We start from the raw sequence: 16,619 nt of genomic DNA, 5'->3' as shown, positions 1-16,619 counted from the left end.
GTGTCAAATGGGTGGGTTGAACTGAAATTGAAATTATTAAAATGGGTTGATATAGAAGTTGGGTTGGGTCTTGACTCGCCCAAGTTTACTTTAGGCTCAAATGGGTTGGGCTCAAATGGGCTTAAAAATGGGTTGAATCTTGATCCGTTCAAGGTGAATGAAATGCCCCTCAGCGTCATTTTTTATTATTATTTGTTTTCAATATTTTCAAACTTTGATCCTTCACGAGGGGGCACCAAGTTATTTATGACTAGTTGGGACTAATGATTCACTCATCGGGCCATTCGTTTGTTTTTTATGCATATTTTTCTGTTTTAAAACTTTTGAAATTTAGACTTTTGACTTATGTCAGAACTTCATGTATGTGGCACATCGATTCTGTTGGTTCTATTACTTTCACAATGTTGATTTTAGATTAGGAGGACCTTTGGGTTGGGTTCCGACACTTTCAAGAGATTATTTCGAGCTTCATTCTGGATTATAGCTAAAATGAGACTATGGCATGAGCCCACTTTTTGTTGAAACGACCACTGATGAAAGTTTCAATGGTTTCATTGCATGTGAAACGTCAAATTTTGTGGGATAGCATAGTTCATTTGCATACATTAGTTGATTTTTGTTTTTGCTGGTGCGACAGCTTCACTGACCTCTGGGCCGCTTTAGGCTGCTTTAGAAGTAGTTGTCCATTTATGTTCATGTAGCTTTAGCAGCGTCTGGACCACTTTTGCGGTATCTATCCACATTGGCCCGACCAATTTTGCGGCCATCGAACTGCTTAGGCAGTCATTTAGCGGCTTTAATGGTCATTGTTGGTAGTTATATTACTCTTCTCTATCACTTCGTTCTTGAAAAGAAGAGGTGGTTAGAGCTCAGATTTATTCCTTTGAGAATTTTATTGTTTGAGTTGGGTTTAACGTGGGATCATTTTGGGGTCATTGTCTTGTTTCCGAACTCAAAGCCTTCTTAACTTCTTTATTTTTATATAAAATTTGGTATTCTTGAGCTAGTTTATTCTTTGGATTATTTTAGCTTAGTTAAGCCCAATTTGTGCCCATTTTGAGGGCATAACTTCCTTGAGTTATTAGGGACGTAATGACGGGTTCAATTTTAGAATCCCATTAAACCATGAGCTAATTGGGGTATATTATAGCAATATGAGTATTGTTCTTCTCATACTGGCACATAGTTTATAATATTTATAGTATTGTGGACTTTGTAGGACGAAAAGAATAGCAGTCAACTCCTCAACGGTTAGAAATGAAAATTTGACTTTTGGGTAGGCTACGATCTACTTTCTTTTAGATTGTGTTTCATGAGATAATGCTTAGTAAGATGGCATTTGAGTTAGGAATGTATTGACGTGTTTAGGATTACTTTCTTATTCCTATTTTCTTGATTCTTGTAGGAGCCTCAGGCTAGTATTGGATTGTGAAATCCTTAGCACATGCTAGATTATATATTATTTAATTACAACTTAGTTTAGTGTTAATAGCCTCTTCTGAGTTGTTGGTTCAGGCCTAAGGATAGTGTTGTGATCTACATGCCTTAGAAGGAGATTTAATGATTCTTTAGTTAATAACACAACTTCTTATAGTCGTTATTATGGATTAGTGCCCTTAGTTAGTGGGGAACCTTGTGTTCTCTTTAATAAAATGGAAATTCACCTTAAATAGACTCTTATTCTTGATTTGTGATCCCTATCTCAGATTGACTACGTAACCTGAGTGGTTGATGAGTCGGATATTTTGGACTTATTTATATCTCTTTTCTTATGATTTTGTGTCGTTAATGTAGAGATTGAGGCTAATTATCCTTTGAATGGTATTTGTGGCTAGAAAGTAATGAAATTGAGGAGAAAAGAGTTGAAAAGGAGAAGTCAAAGAAAGAGAAAAATGACAATCTAATGTTGCAAAGGTAACTCAGGACCGCTTAAGCACTAAGTAGGTCAATAGTGGTTTTTTATATAATCGTAGGTTGGTATTAGTTGTACCTAGTGTTCACTTGAGTAGTACTTTTGGGATGAGGCGGAGATCTTTGGATTACTTTTCCAGTTGTTGCACTTTTTATAATTTACTTTGTTTCTTGAGTTATGGTGTCAATACTTGTTGCATATATTGAAATATTATTTGGCTCGAGGCCTTGGTCGAGGACCAACTCGATTCCAAATTAGTTTCAGAGTATGGTGATTTTGGTTATGTACTTTTGATTGTCTAGATGCTATTGTTTAAATAAAGGCAATGGCATGCATTGCATTAATATTTACTTTCATATGTTTCAGTATATTGATTGGCTCGCATGATTTGTTTAGATTTGCCTTGGTTTACCTCTATTGGATGCATTTAGACTGACTTGGATTGGATTGTTATGATGTTTCATAGGAGATATTGTTGGATTATCTTTGGGTAGTGGATGTACATAGTAGAATCTTATTGTAATTAGGTTATTAGGCTGGAGCCTCCTAGTAAGTTCCTTTGCCTTAGATGTCTACTTCATTTTATTATATCTCATTGTTTTTTATTACTTTTACAATGTCTTGTCTCTTATTTTGTTGTTGTGATATATAATTCTTATAAACCTGCTATTTATACTTGTTTTGTATTTTCAGCTCAGTCAGCCTACGCCTATTGAGTAACCATTTGTTGGTACGCATACTAGACTTCCGCACCCTCTAGATCTTAGTACGACTTCTCATTGTTGACACGCCTCTCGTGTGGAGTAGTTGTTTACCCTGTACACTTGATTTGTTTAGTAACTCGACTATATACTAATACCTGGTATTGGGGGTATTCTACGTATGTTTGATTTTATCTCTTTCTTTTATTTTGATATTTGTTCCTTGCTTTTATAAGTTTTTCTTCCAGGTGATAGCCTGTTATTCATAGTTCCACGCTATGAGTCCGGCTTACCTAGTGATGGAATATAGTAGGCGTCATCATGATATTGAAAGACGAGATTTTTAGCTATGTTGGTTACAACTTGTCGTCAAAGTGAAAAGGAATGAAAGAAATAGGGGGATCACTGAGATAATGAAGAACACAAACAATCCAAGTAATTTCAGCAGATAAAATCCTACATAGGTCTAGCATTGGTTGTTTCATGGATAACCAAGAGACAGGACGACCCCCAAGACTACTGATAAAACCATTAATGGAACATTTGATATCGGCACAAGACGCACAATTGGAGTCGCAAAAATCAAGTATTTTAAAAGAAAGAGTGGGACGCGTAAAAATCCCAAGCTCAGAAGCACCGGCCACGTAACGAAGAATATAAAATGTAGCACCTAAGTGTCTTGAGCGAAGATATTTCATGTAATCAATAAGGAATCCTTTGGTAAAAACATTGATAATGTAGGGATTAGTAATGTAGAATTAGTAATGCAGGGATTAGTAGTGCATGGATTATCTTTTGTCAAGTGTTTGGTTCACTACTTTCCACTTAATTTTGTATTTGATTTAAAACTCTACAAAAAAAAAAAAACTTTCCTATGAGTGTTTATCTCATGTAATTGAATCAAGGTAGATAGTCGTAGAATTGGAAATATTTTTTTAAGGATTTTCCGTTCCATTTAATTAGTTAAATATTTATATATATATATATATATAAAAACAGATAAAATTGTTATTTATTTTAAAGTGTGATGTACACCACTAAGAAGGTCATAGATGGCATGGCACTGTGTATTTCTAATTTTTTGTTGGTCTAGTATATTTTAAACTTAACATAGATTTAAGACTTCTTAAATTGTTCAATACCAAAAGCTTTTTTTTTTTTGTAAAAAAAAAACAAATAGTTCAAGAGAGTAATCGACAAACTATCTTGAATAAAAAAAATTCAAGAAAAAATGGGGAAAAAATATATTAGTGAACTCATTAAATATACACTAAACGAATTTGGAGAATTTAAAAAGAACATTTATGACCATTCCAATATAATTAAAAAGAAAATTAAATTACAAAAGAAATTAAGAAAAAGGAATAAGGGGTTAATTTAGTCATTTAGGGGTCTTCTCCAAGGTTTAACAAACGTTGGATTAGTTATCACGGAATAAGATAAGACCACGTATGGTAGATAAGCAATTCATGGGTTAAATTAAATGAAGTAACCAAACAATGTATTAGATGGTCCATGGATTATTCAATCTAATACCGCCAACCAAATGGGTCCTAAAAATTTAGACGGCATAAGACAGATGGGGTTTTGTGTTAGTTAAAAAATTCAACTTTTAAAGGAGCCGCGGGTAAAGAAGAAGAAACCTGAAAGTGGAAGATAACTTCAAATTAGGATCCAATGAGGTAGGAATAGGTTTGCAGGATAGATAATCAAACTCAAATTAGGATCCAGCACCACAAAGTCAAACACACCACTCCAGAATGTGGGAGAAAGATGGCAGAAGTAGATAATAAGAAAGGTACACAGCAAATTAAGTCCATTAGAAAAGGGTATGTAAAACACCTAGATATATAGTAGGGTTTAGCTAGGTGTAGAGATGCCCACTAAAACAGAGGGGCGAAAATTCTTTTTCTTTCTGAAGTTTCGATGTAAAGAATCCTCTACGAACGCATTTAACTCCATTTGTTAGAATAGCTTCCATTGAGTCTCTGCACCTATCCTTTTTTTCTGAACCTTTGTTTGTTTTCAGAAAACAAAATTTGGCTCAGGATTGCCCATTTTTGTTAGTTCCAGGGTTTCTCTGAATTTGAAAGTAATCACTTAATAAGTTTCCATACCAAGGCTCAATCCAATTAAGTCCGTAGCGTCTACCAATTTCGCCATATCCCCCTTTCTTTTTGTTTTGAGATTAGGATCTCGTTGTGATTTCTTTCCTTTTTATTTTTCTTTCATTTATACTAGAACCATTGAATTCATTAGATACCGATTCCTATCTCGAAAACGCGTCCGCGTACATTCTTCCTTTTGACGAGAATGCACATCTTAGAGACAAAATACTTGGGTCCGTCCTCAATTCGCCATACAATAAGAAAATACAACAGTACAGACCTAAACACGATACAACTACTCTATACGAGTCAAATGGAGTGTTTCTATTGGCCAGTGTAGAGGTATTCTCATTTCTACCATAATCTATACAGAGACCCACAGCAGCATTGACAAAAGAAGAAAGGACAACTCTCTTGTACACCACATAAGAATTCTTGCTCACTAGGCAACTGCATTTGATCGTTAATTGCAAGCAGGACTATGCACGTAATTTAAAGCTAGACATTGGTTTTGTTGAGATGTCAGTTAACACAAGTCATAGAATGACAATACATATGCTGCAACATTAGTATGATGTAGGCAGCACGTAAAAACACGTAGATGATTTTCCATACGATATCTTTTCTCAGGCTAACAACTTAGTACAATTTCACAAGACAGAAATATCCAAGCCGACCTTAAGCATAATAGAGGTTCTACGAAAAGCTCTTCATAAATTCAGACAGACACTTATGGATCATTCCGTGTCTCCTCGGTCTCAGTCACTCGACCAACAGACAGTCTTATTCGCGCACATGCATATCTATTGACACTTTCAAATTCCATGATTTACCAAACTAGAGTTTAGCAAATTTGGGCTTTCTCTTCTGGCTATGTGCTGAAATTGCTTCTTTTAAGTCATCTGATAACAGGGCACCAGAATTCCATGTGGCAACATAATCCAGGCCTTGTTCCACTGTCAAATCCCTACTTCTCAGCAACACAGCTTTTGTTCCAATAACAGCAAGTGGAGACTTTTTTGCTATTTCTACATTTTAATGAAAAAATATCAACTTAATAGCCAGGTCAAAGTAATTACATAACATACCAATATTCAAGAATGCAATAAATAAGCTTTTGCTCAGAGATGGAACTTATTCACTAATGCAAGAGAGAGTGAGGAGGAACAAAAAGCAAGCTAGTAAAAGGCATGCAGTTACCAAAACCTCAAGAATGCAACAACTAGCTTGCTAACAGATGAACTTATTCACTAATGCAAGAGAGAACTGAGGAAGAACAAGAACCAAGCTTAGTAAAAGGCCTGCTAAGTTGCCAAAAACCTCGTGGTAGAAGCAATAAGTGGAAAAAAAATCTGAGTGAGATATAGATGGTAAATACATTTGCTCAACAAGGAGCAAAATCAGGTTGAAAAGATATATGTTAATGACACCAGTTCAAAATTCAGCCACAAACCATGGAAGATAAGGGTCCTACACCTTCCATTCAAGTGAAAGAAGGGAGTGTAATTCCAGCCTTCAGTAATTTTTAACCGATGACCACCTACATGGCTACATAAGATTTGAGAAAGGAATGAATGTTACGGAGTACCATAATGGACCAACGTTAATACTGCACGCGCAGAAGGAAAGAGGGTAGGATAGAAGATCTGAACAGCCACCTCTAGTTTGTTTGTCTTCAACATATTTAATCTTCAAATCCCCATTTCAAAAACTTCTTGCATTAAGAGGACATCGCGCATGTTTGCCTCCCTATGTTTTACATTTTTATCTCACAAAAACCCTTCTGGATCCAAAAGCTAGTTTCAAACTCCTTGCTTGGGCAAAGATACACTAGTATAATAAAAAAAAGGATCATTCAGAAGTCAAGGTTATTGTGTTGACACTGGTTAAATAAAGCAAAGACATGTTGGATCGAGCCATACCCACATCCCTTTTTTTCCTTGCTAAGGTAACAAATACCCACATCCTTTTTCAATGTTTGACTCCGGGACACCCCCCTCAGTATTGACTTTCATCTCTCAAGCATGACATAAATAAAAAATGTGAATCATAAGTTTTTACTCGATATTTCCCAAACTATGCATCATTACCAACTATGGCGGAGTATAGATATATGAATCAATACTAACTATGTTGGTCCATTCCAGTCTAATATTATATAAGATTTGTCAGGTTGTACACGAACTTGTAAAATGTTCCCATGGAAAGAGGGGATGATGAAATCAAGGGGTAGCTAAAACTGCTCCAACGTGAGCCTTGTCAGAATAACAATTATTTAGTGTGTTTTAATTAATGTGAACCTACTCGGCTAGATACATACTTAAACAAAACAGAAGACTTTCAACATCACTGGCCTTGAACATGTCATAAAAATTGTGGCAATAAGGCTTTTGAAACTTGTTGGGTATATAGCAAGAATTGATGGGAAATAGAGGGAAGGAGAGGAATTTGAAAAGTTTAGAACTTGAAAGGTTGGGAACTTGAAAAGTCCTCTAATGCTTTAATAAAAAAGGCAATAGTCCCTCATCGGTAATGGAAATGAAAATAGGAGAGTTTAAATAAATAAACACTCCTATTAATTATTAAAAGGGTTGGAAAGAGGGACCCCCCTCGCGCCGTCGTCGCTCGCTTCGGCTTCGGCTTCGGCAAATGATCGATCGAGAGATAATTTTTTGGACAAATTTATTTTAATTATTTATTTAATTAAATGGCCAAAAATTATTTCAATTAATCAGTTGATAACAGAAATTAACCGAAATGTTTTCAACTTTTTAGTTAACCCGACCCGACTCGGATCCGCGCGCGTGACCCGTTTTAAATTCCGTTATATTTAAAAAACTCCTGCCACTGTTCTGAAAGGTTGCAACTTTCAGGAACAGTCAATACCATTTGAAAGTTTGCAACCTTTCATTAATGGTTGTGTCAATTCTGAAAGGGTTGCAACCTTTCAGAATATATTATTCTTGCCTATAAATACCATTCAGTCTTCAGAATATTTAAAAACGAATTTTTCTGATCTTCCTTCTTCTTAAAAAAAACACATTTTTCTTCGTGTACTTTCCTGCTGTGGATTGATTCGCTGACAGTAGAATTTTTGGTATCTATACTCTACCGATTAAGATCATTTTACCCTGGGAGGTTATATTCCAAATCAAACCTCAGATACTAGAGGGGAATAATTTCCTTAAGGGGACACTGTGAATTCAGTGGACTTGATTTCCTTCCTAAATTATCAAAAAGAGTATTCAAGATTTTGGTAAGTTTTGCAGATTAAATTATTTTTTACAAATAAATTTCTGATTTTCTTAACACAGATTGGCAACAAAACTTGTGGTCTTAAACAACGTGGTTATGGAGACTGACACAGCAGCTTTCAAACGATTGTATGAGGAGCTAGGGGCAAAGAGGGGATAAAAAGTTTTAAAGATTAGTCAAGCGGTCAAGCCAAGAGAGAGAGGGGCCCGAGATTCGGCCCAAGTGAAGTGCATCAAAGACGAGGGAGGCAGACTATTGGGGGAGGAGGCACTCATTAGATGGAGGTAGTAGAAATACTTTTACAAGCTCTTGAACGAAAGAGGGATAGGGACTTCGTGTTAGGATAGTTGGAGTACACCGAGAGACGCAAGATTTTTGGGTATTGCAGGTCCATAAAGGTTGACGAGCTTAAGGATGTTATGTGTGAGAGGGAGAGCAATTGGGCCAGATGAGATTCTTGTGGAGTTTTGGAAGAGTACAGGCAGGGCACGCTAGGAGTCACTGACTTGGTTGTCTAAGGTCATTAATAGGACAACAAAGATGCCCAAAGAATGAAGGTAGAGTACCACGATTCCATTGTTAAAAAGAAAAATGAGATTCAGAACTGCAACAATTATAGGGTATCAAGTTGTTGAGACACACTATAAAAGTGTGGGAAAAGGTGGGGAAGATGAGAGTGAGGAAGGGTGTATATATTACTGAGAACCAGTTCAGAGTCATGCTGGGGTGTTCCATCACAAATGTCATCCACCTTGTGAGGAGACTGGTGGGGCAGTATAGGTATAGGAAAAAAAGTTTACAGATGGTATTCATTGACCTAGAAAAAGCTTATGACCAAGTCCTAAGGGAGGTTTTCCGGAGATGTTTGAAGGCTAGATGTGTACTTGTGGCTTACACTAGGGCGATTGAGGATATGTACGATGGGGCCAAGACTAAAGTGCATACAATGGGAGAAATGTCGGAGCACTTTCCAATCATGAACGGGTTACACCAGGGATCGGCTCTAAGCTTGTTTCTTTCCCTCTGGTTATGGATGTACTGATGCAGCGTATCCAAGGTGAGGTGCCATGGTGTACGTTATTCGAAGATGATATAGTACTGATTGACAAAACTTGTAGCGGAGTTAGAGATAGGCTGGTGGTTTGGAGACAAAACTCTAGAGTCCAAAGGGTTCAACCTAAGCAAGACCAAGACTAAATACGTGGAGTGTAAGTTTAGTGATGCTACACATGAGGTCAAGGTGGAAGTGAGGTTTGATGCTTAAGTCATCCCCAAGAGAGAAATTTTTCAAGTGTCTCTAGGGTCTTCAATTCAAGGTAGCAAGGAGATCGATGATGACATCACACATTGTATTGGTACGGGATGGCAATACGGAGGCTCACCTATAAAGGCTTGTGTGATAAAAGATACTGCCAAGACTAAAGTTAAGTTACAGAGTGGTGGTTAGGCCAACAATGTTGTATGGGACAATGTTGGCCAGTCAAAAACTCACATGTTCAGCAGATGAAGGTTGCGAGATGAGGATGTTGAGGTACATGTATGGGCATACTAGGAGAGACAAACTAAGAATGAAGATATTACAGACAAGGTTGGTAATGCCTTCTATGGTGGACAAGTTGGGGAGGTGGAAGTTGAGATGGTTTGGGCATATAAAGAGAAGTGTAGATATGCCCTACTGAGGAGGTGTGAAAGGTTGGCAACAGTGGGCAACATGAGAGGTAGAGGCAGACCAAAGAAGTATTTGGGGGAGGTGATTAGACAAGATATGAGCATATGGCACATCTTGAGCTTACCGAAGACATGATCATAGATAGAAGGTTTGGAGGTCACAAACTAAGGTAAAAGGCTAGTGGTTAGTTGAGCATTCTCTCGCTTTTCTACGGAATAGGCTTAGTGGTCATACTTGGACCTTCATTCTTATTTCTTACTAGTGGTATTAGCACTATCCTTGTAATTTCTTGTTCTTCCGTTTTAGATATCACTTATCACATGTGCTTGTGTGGTTGCGCACTCTTCAATAATCACATTATTTTATCGTCATTGTTGTTCTTACCTCTTATTTTGTGAAGTAGTTTTGATTTCATATTATTTTGTTGTCGCTACTACATATCTACATTTCTTTTTCCTAACAGCTAGGATAACCTATATTTTAAGCAGAGGGTCTATCAGAAACATGGATAACATCTACAGATACTCTATCCTCCTCATACCTCACTTGTGGACCTCCCTTGAGGGATTAGATCGAGTTTGTTGTTGTGGTGATCTTAAAAATGTCATCACAATTGTGTGGCGGTTAAAGTTTGTCATTACGGGTAATATTAGTTTCCAAATTTAGGGTCATTTTGTTAGATGGACCAAAAAGGAAATATGGTCTTACAAATTGGAATAGATGGAGTACATAGATTAATACAACCTAAATTATCAGCATGTACATACTTTTTTTGCTCTTTTGCTGTGAATTTAAGTCAAACTTATCGCTAATAAGCCACGGATATAGATGAAGTTTGTTTGAAAGTTATCAAAAATAAGGTTCCCTCTAGAAAGGAGCAAAACACCCAACTTTCATTGTGCTTCATTAGTTAAAACTAGAGAAAAGGATCAAATTTGCCCCTACAATTTGAAAGGTTTAATATTGCCGTCCGTTATACTATTGGTCTATACATGCCCTCAATGTTATACTATTGGTCCATAACAAACAACAACAACATACTCAGTCTATATATGCCCTTAATGTACTATCGGTCAATATATAGATATAAAGTGGGTCAAACCTGTGATTCCTCTGTTAGCCCCATCCAATTTAACCAAAATGTCTTCTTCCACCACTACCAAAAATCACCAATACCTTTAATGCTTTGACTACATCTATGATCAAGCGTATAGATTGACTCACTATTTGGTTTGGTTTTTTGGATTTGTGTCAACACATACAGATTTATATATATCTTATGGATAAAATATTAAAAATTAAATTTTATTTTTTAAGTTCAATACCTTTAACTAATCGAAATATATACTCATTTGGCCACCCTCCAACATTCATATCCAAACTCGATCCACAACCCTGAATACAAAAATTTATGTGATGAAGTATCTGATTCTAGATGCAACTTTATCAGGTACCCACGCGTGTGTATGAGCAATACAGAGTGTAACGTGATGTCCTCGTGAGGATCAAGTATGGGCAAGACGCTCAGAGATACTAGTAAAATGAAGTGCAATTTGCTCCACAGATAAAGTGAAGTGAAAAAGTTTGCACTTATTTGTTAATTTTACTGAAGAAAAAGACTGCAGTTTACCCGTCTCTCTCTTCAAACAATTAAATTCTGATCATACAGATCTAAACCATTCAAATTAGCAAGAAAAGAATTGTAAGTGAAAACTGCTTTTAACCCCTCAAACGTAAGAGATGTATCTTATACTATGTAAGTCAAAGACAAGAGTACAAGAAGAAAAGTGGCAAAAGATGTCTGAATTAAGAGATGTTTTATTGAAATCCTACCAGTGACTATAAATCCATGCCTAAATAAAGCTAATAAAAGGTTAAAAATAATACAAAAAAAAAATGCTTCAATTAATGGGAGGAAAATTCCAACATCAGTTGGAGTACTTATTAGATTAATATCTGCTCCAAAGTCCCAGGTCAGCAGCTTGTATATATCATGCCAACAATGTGCATATAGTAGGGGAAACTAATAAAAGCCAGTTATGCATTCTTGCTAATACAACATCTGAATGTTGAAGAATCGAGAATTACCAATTCATGGTCAAGTCACCAAGTTTATCAATTATTGGGAAAGCAATTATGCCCTTCTTAACGCCAAAATAAAGAGTAAAGAACTTCAGATGAGCGATACTTTTTGCCTTATTGCTTTGCACCATCATCCAACAGGTTCCTCTAAAGAATGGAAGACAAAGAAAAGCCTATAAATGAAGCTATGGAGGGAATGTGAATGGCAGGTGACATTTAGCACCATGACTGCATGAACGCAATAAGATGGGCAAAGTACAGTTTCCACCATGGCCTTGAAAAGCCTCAGGTGTAATGAATTTTTTATTTTTGACAAATGGTAAGTAAATCCCAGGTGTAATGAAATTATGGATGGATTCAAGTGTCGGTGCCCAATAGCTGATAACCCAAAGTTCATGCTCACTAGTCATCAATTAACACACAAATCACTATTCAGAAGTAAAATAAATTAACATCTTAGCTAATATTGAGGATGCCTAGATGTTGAATTGTATATAGAGACGGTTTGTGGATGGGCTTAAAAAAAGCAACTTTTAAAAAGTACTTGTGAAAGTGATGAAACTCATTTTTAAAATTAGTAGTTATGTGTTTGGACAAAAGTGTTTTAGTTGAAAAAAAAACTGTTGATGTGTTTGGCAATAAGTGCTGGTAAACACTTTTTTTATCAAAATGTCTGAAATACACTTAAAACTGTTAACATGATAAAAAGTTGATTAATTTAAGGTTTTTATACTTAAAAAAATTAAAACAAATGAATTTATATTTAATATCCATAAGTAATAATATTTCCAATCATTCACATATTTCTTTATCATCACAAATTTTTTATAATTATAATTATAATTATAATTATAATAATAATCATAAAAATAGAAATAAAAATAATAATGATGATAAAATATTAATAATAAAAATAACAATAATAATAATAATAATATAAAAATAATAATAATAATAAAAAAATAATAATAATAATAAAAGTAATATAAGAATAATAATAATAATAATGGTAAAATAATAATAATAATAAAAATAAAAATAAATTAATACTGATAATAATATTAATAATAATAATAATTATAATAAAAATAATAATAATAAAAAATAATAATAAATAATAATAATAAAAAAAATTGAGGGCAAAAAGGTAATATACTTGGTCAACATAAAATGACTTAAGTTGGAAAAAAAAAAAGCACCCCTCACCTAGCTTTTAGCTTTTGGCTTAAAATAAGTCATTTTTGACTTAAAATATGTCACTTTGATGATTGTCAAACACTTTAATAAGTCAAAAACTGAATTTTAAGTCAGTTTGACCAGCTTTTAAGCCCATCCAAATAGGATCATAGTCTACCAAGTATCCTGTAATTTTCAAGTTGGGTCTGGAAAGCTACTGCAAGCCATTGGAACTACTTACATGCCAACTCTTTAATAAAGGTAGGAAATGGAAGAAAGACTTTATTCTGGATGTGATAATTGGTTGGAACATGACCCTCTCAAGGAAATATTCACTGAAATTATTTACTTTCTTGAACATAGTAATGGTGTCATTTTTGGCATAATGGATATACAGGAGACTTCCAAAAGAGAAAAGAAAGAGAAAACACAAAGGAAAATTTACTAGGATCCTAAAAAGTCTACAAGCTGTTCCGTTTTCTCTAAACCTTTCTCTTTATACCAAAAATAAAAAAATACAATACAATTCCACTTTATAAATTGAATTAACCCTATTTCAAAACTTCTACTATTCCTCTCTCCAGACAGTCAACTAGATATAACGAGAGATAAGCCTCCACCATATCTTTTACTCTTGCTTCCTCCTTCTCTGATCCAATAGCTCAAAAAATTTGCAATACGCTTAGGCATGGTCTACTTTGTATCTGTGAGACTTAAGGAAAATGATCCATATCTAAGCTGTTAAACTGTAGTGCAAAAATATATGGTTATTGGTCCCTTTTTTTCTAGCCCCACATAGTTGGCATCTGGATACTATAATTAATTCCTTCCACTTCAATACTTCATGTATCAAACTGTCCCTTCTAGCAACAGACCGTGTAAAACATTTTACATTAGTTGGTACTAAGGTTTTTCATCTACATCTTAAAAGCATTGTTGGTTTCTATTGTATTTTTCATTATATAATATGCCCTATTTACAGAGAAAATCCCATCCTTGACGTGTTTCCACCTCAGACAGTCGGGATCAGAGGTCGTGCCTGTGAACTTCTCTATTTCTGTTTACAGTTGGCCCCTCTATCCACCTCCTAGCCATTCAATAATCTCCTAAAGGATGGATTCCAAACCTGTCTAGTTCAGGATTCATTGACAGTAGCCTTGGATTGTTGCATATAGTGAATAGGCCAGGAAAGGATTCCTTTAAATGAAATAGAAGTGAAGTGAAGAGGTAAATAAAAAGAATGAAGCATTACTAGAGAAAAAAGGTATGCAGACGACACACGTACCATCAGCAACAACTTTGACACCTTCCTCCAAAGCTTCTTTAGAAGTAAAAACCTTAGACACCAATCCCAAATCTTTAGCTTCAGAACCTGTAAACCTCTGACCAGTTAAAGCCAACTCCATGGCACTTCCAAAACCAACTATACTGGGTAGCCTCTGAAGTATTCCGAGATCAGCCGTCATAGCTAAATCCACCTCTTTGATGGAGAAAAAAGCATCAGAAGAACAATACCTAATATCACATGCAGTAGTTAGATCAATCTCCCCACCAATACATGCACCATGGAGAGTAGCAATCATGGGTTTACGGCGAAACTCTAGGGCAGTAATAGCCTCCTGCATGAACTTAATATGTCGCGAGCCTCTCGACGTTGCGGGTGCAAACGGCGGTGTGGGTTTGTTTGAAGACATCGGCTAGGGTTTGGAGGTCGACACCGGAACAGAAGTGCTTGCCGGAACCAGCAAGGATGATGTCGGCGACATTGGGGTTTTAATCGAGTGAGGAGATGACTTTGGGGTGAAGAAGTCATGTGAGAGAGCGTGGAAGCATCTTTGTCGGTTCAGGTACAAGTAATAAACCAGAGAATTCGGGGATTTTCAAATGATTTTTCAGTGATTTGTACTCCTCCATCATTTGTGTAGTACAGGGAAGATGAAATTAAAACGATGAGGCTATCACTCTATCCCTATGAATGAACTTGTCACAATATTTGGCAAACTACAAATCAGCTTACTTCTCCCTCTCTAATACTGGCTAGGAGATTGGTAACTGACAATGATGGTCAATTAGGAAATCCAAGGCTCCTTTCAGATTGGTCTGTTGCACATGGTTATTGGCAAGACAAGCACATCTAACTCGAGAATATTTTTTAAAAAGACAGTTTCAACTACGCTCTTTGTGTGGTCCAACTGTGGAATCAAAAATGCAGTAATTCCTTCGCTGTCCAATTACTGCTCAACTGTGGCAGCTGCGCATAAGCATGGTGGGCTTTAGTTGGGTGATGCCAGCGACTACTGCTGAGTTGTTACATTCATGGAACTACAATGGGGCAATAGTGAAGCTGAAGGGGTGGTGAAGTCAGCACGCCATATATAGTGGTCAGTATGGAAAGAGAGGACGGCAAAAATTTAAGGCAAGCAGACCTCAACACAGAAATTAAGATGAACTGTATTTTGATGTTTTACTTTTGAAGAATAGAGGAGACAAAATTCCCTCATAGATCTGATACGTTCTCTGTAAATCTTATTTTGCAAGGGTTCTTGGCTTCTCTGTAAATATGGCTGTACTACCTCACTTAGTACTCTTATTATATATATACTATATGTTACCTTTCCCGAAGAAATGTTTTCTGTGAATTTCACTATATAGATATCTTAATATCCTTTCAAAACTTAGCTTTTCAACCCATTTTTAGTTTAAAACCATAAGATTTTAAAAAAATTAACTTCTTCAAAACAAATTAAAACAGAGGGAGTAACTTATTTAACCATCAATGTAGAACAAGAACATTATTTGTCTTCAACCGAGTAACATAGAAGTGAAGAGGTAAACAAAAAGAATGAAACTTTAATGCAGATGAGACACTTACCCTTAGCAACAACTTTGACACCTTCCTCCAAAGCTTCTTTAGAAGTAAAAAGCTTAGACACCAAGCCCAAATCTTTAGCTTCAGAACCTGTAAATCTTCGACCAGTTAAAGCCAACTCCATAGCATTTCCAAACCCAACAATACTGGGAAGCCTCTGAAGTGTCCCGAGATCAGCCGTAATAGCTAAATCCACCTCTTTCACTGAGAAAAAAGCATCAGTAGAACAATACCTAATATCACAGGCAGTAATGATATCAATCGCACCACCGATACATGCGCCATGGACAGCAGCAATCACCGGTTTACGGCAACACTCTAAGGCAGTAATAGCCTCCTGAAGAAACTTGATATGTCGCCGGAGTCTCTCAACTTTACGGCCACAATCAACGGCGTCGGTTTCTTTGAAGACATCACCTAGGGTATGGAGGTCGATGCCGGAACAGAAGTGCTTGCCGGAGCCAGCGAGGATGATAACGGCGACATCGGGGTTTTGATCGAGTGAGGAGATGGCTTTGGGGAATTCAGTGAAGAAATCTTGTGAGAGAGCGTTGAGGTGTGTGGGTCGGTTGAGATACAGGTAATAAACAAGAGAATTTGGAGATTTTTGAATGATTTTCAGTGATTTGTATTCCTCCATTATTTGTTAGCGTACAGGGAAGATGCAATTGAAATGATAAGCTACGAGCTACGCCTAGTTTAGGATGGTTGGTGTTGACTGAGTCAATATAAACATTTTGTCGATTTCGTACTCAATTTAATTTAATTTTACAATTTAAATTAAAATTATATAAAATATATTTTTAATTTTATAATTTGAAACATGTCAATTAAATATGACAGAGCT

General features: G+C 36.0%; 1 protein-coding gene across 3 annotated transcripts in view; it reads right to left on the bottom strand.

Moving 5' to 3' along the window:
* The window catches only part of LOC101255297 (delta(3,5)-Delta(2,4)-dienoyl-CoA isomerase, peroxisomal), a 30,269-nt gene extending 13,749 nt beyond the window's left edge, over positions 1 to 16,520 (bottom strand). The window contains exons 1-2 of one of the 3 annotated variants that reach the window (XM_004239255.5): positions 15,776 to 16,520; positions 5,210 to 5,749 (exon numbers count right to left, since the gene is read on the bottom strand). In XM_004239255.5, coding sequence (XP_004239303.2) covers positions 5,559 to 5,749; positions 15,776 to 16,412 — 828 coding nt within the window. In that variant the 5' untranslated portion in view covers positions 16,413 to 16,520 and the 3' untranslated portion in view covers positions 5,210 to 5,558. Of the gene's footprint in view, positions 1 to 5,209; positions 5,750 to 14,188; positions 14,419 to 15,775 lie in introns of those variants that run through there. The other 2 variants (XM_069298028.1, XM_069298027.1) reach the window with 2 other exon arrangements.
* Positions 16,521 to 16,619: the final 99 nt, after the last annotated feature.

The sequence above is a fragment of the Solanum lycopersicum genome, chromosome 5 (genome assembly GCF_036512215.1).
Source record: "Solanum lycopersicum chromosome 5, SLM_r2.1".
In the NCBI taxonomy this organism is placed as follows: Eukaryota; Viridiplantae; Streptophyta; class Magnoliopsida; order Solanales; family Solanaceae; genus Solanum; species Solanum lycopersicum.
The sequence above is the reverse complement of the archived record's forward strand: the minus strand, read 5'-3'. Positions and strand labels throughout refer to the sequence as shown.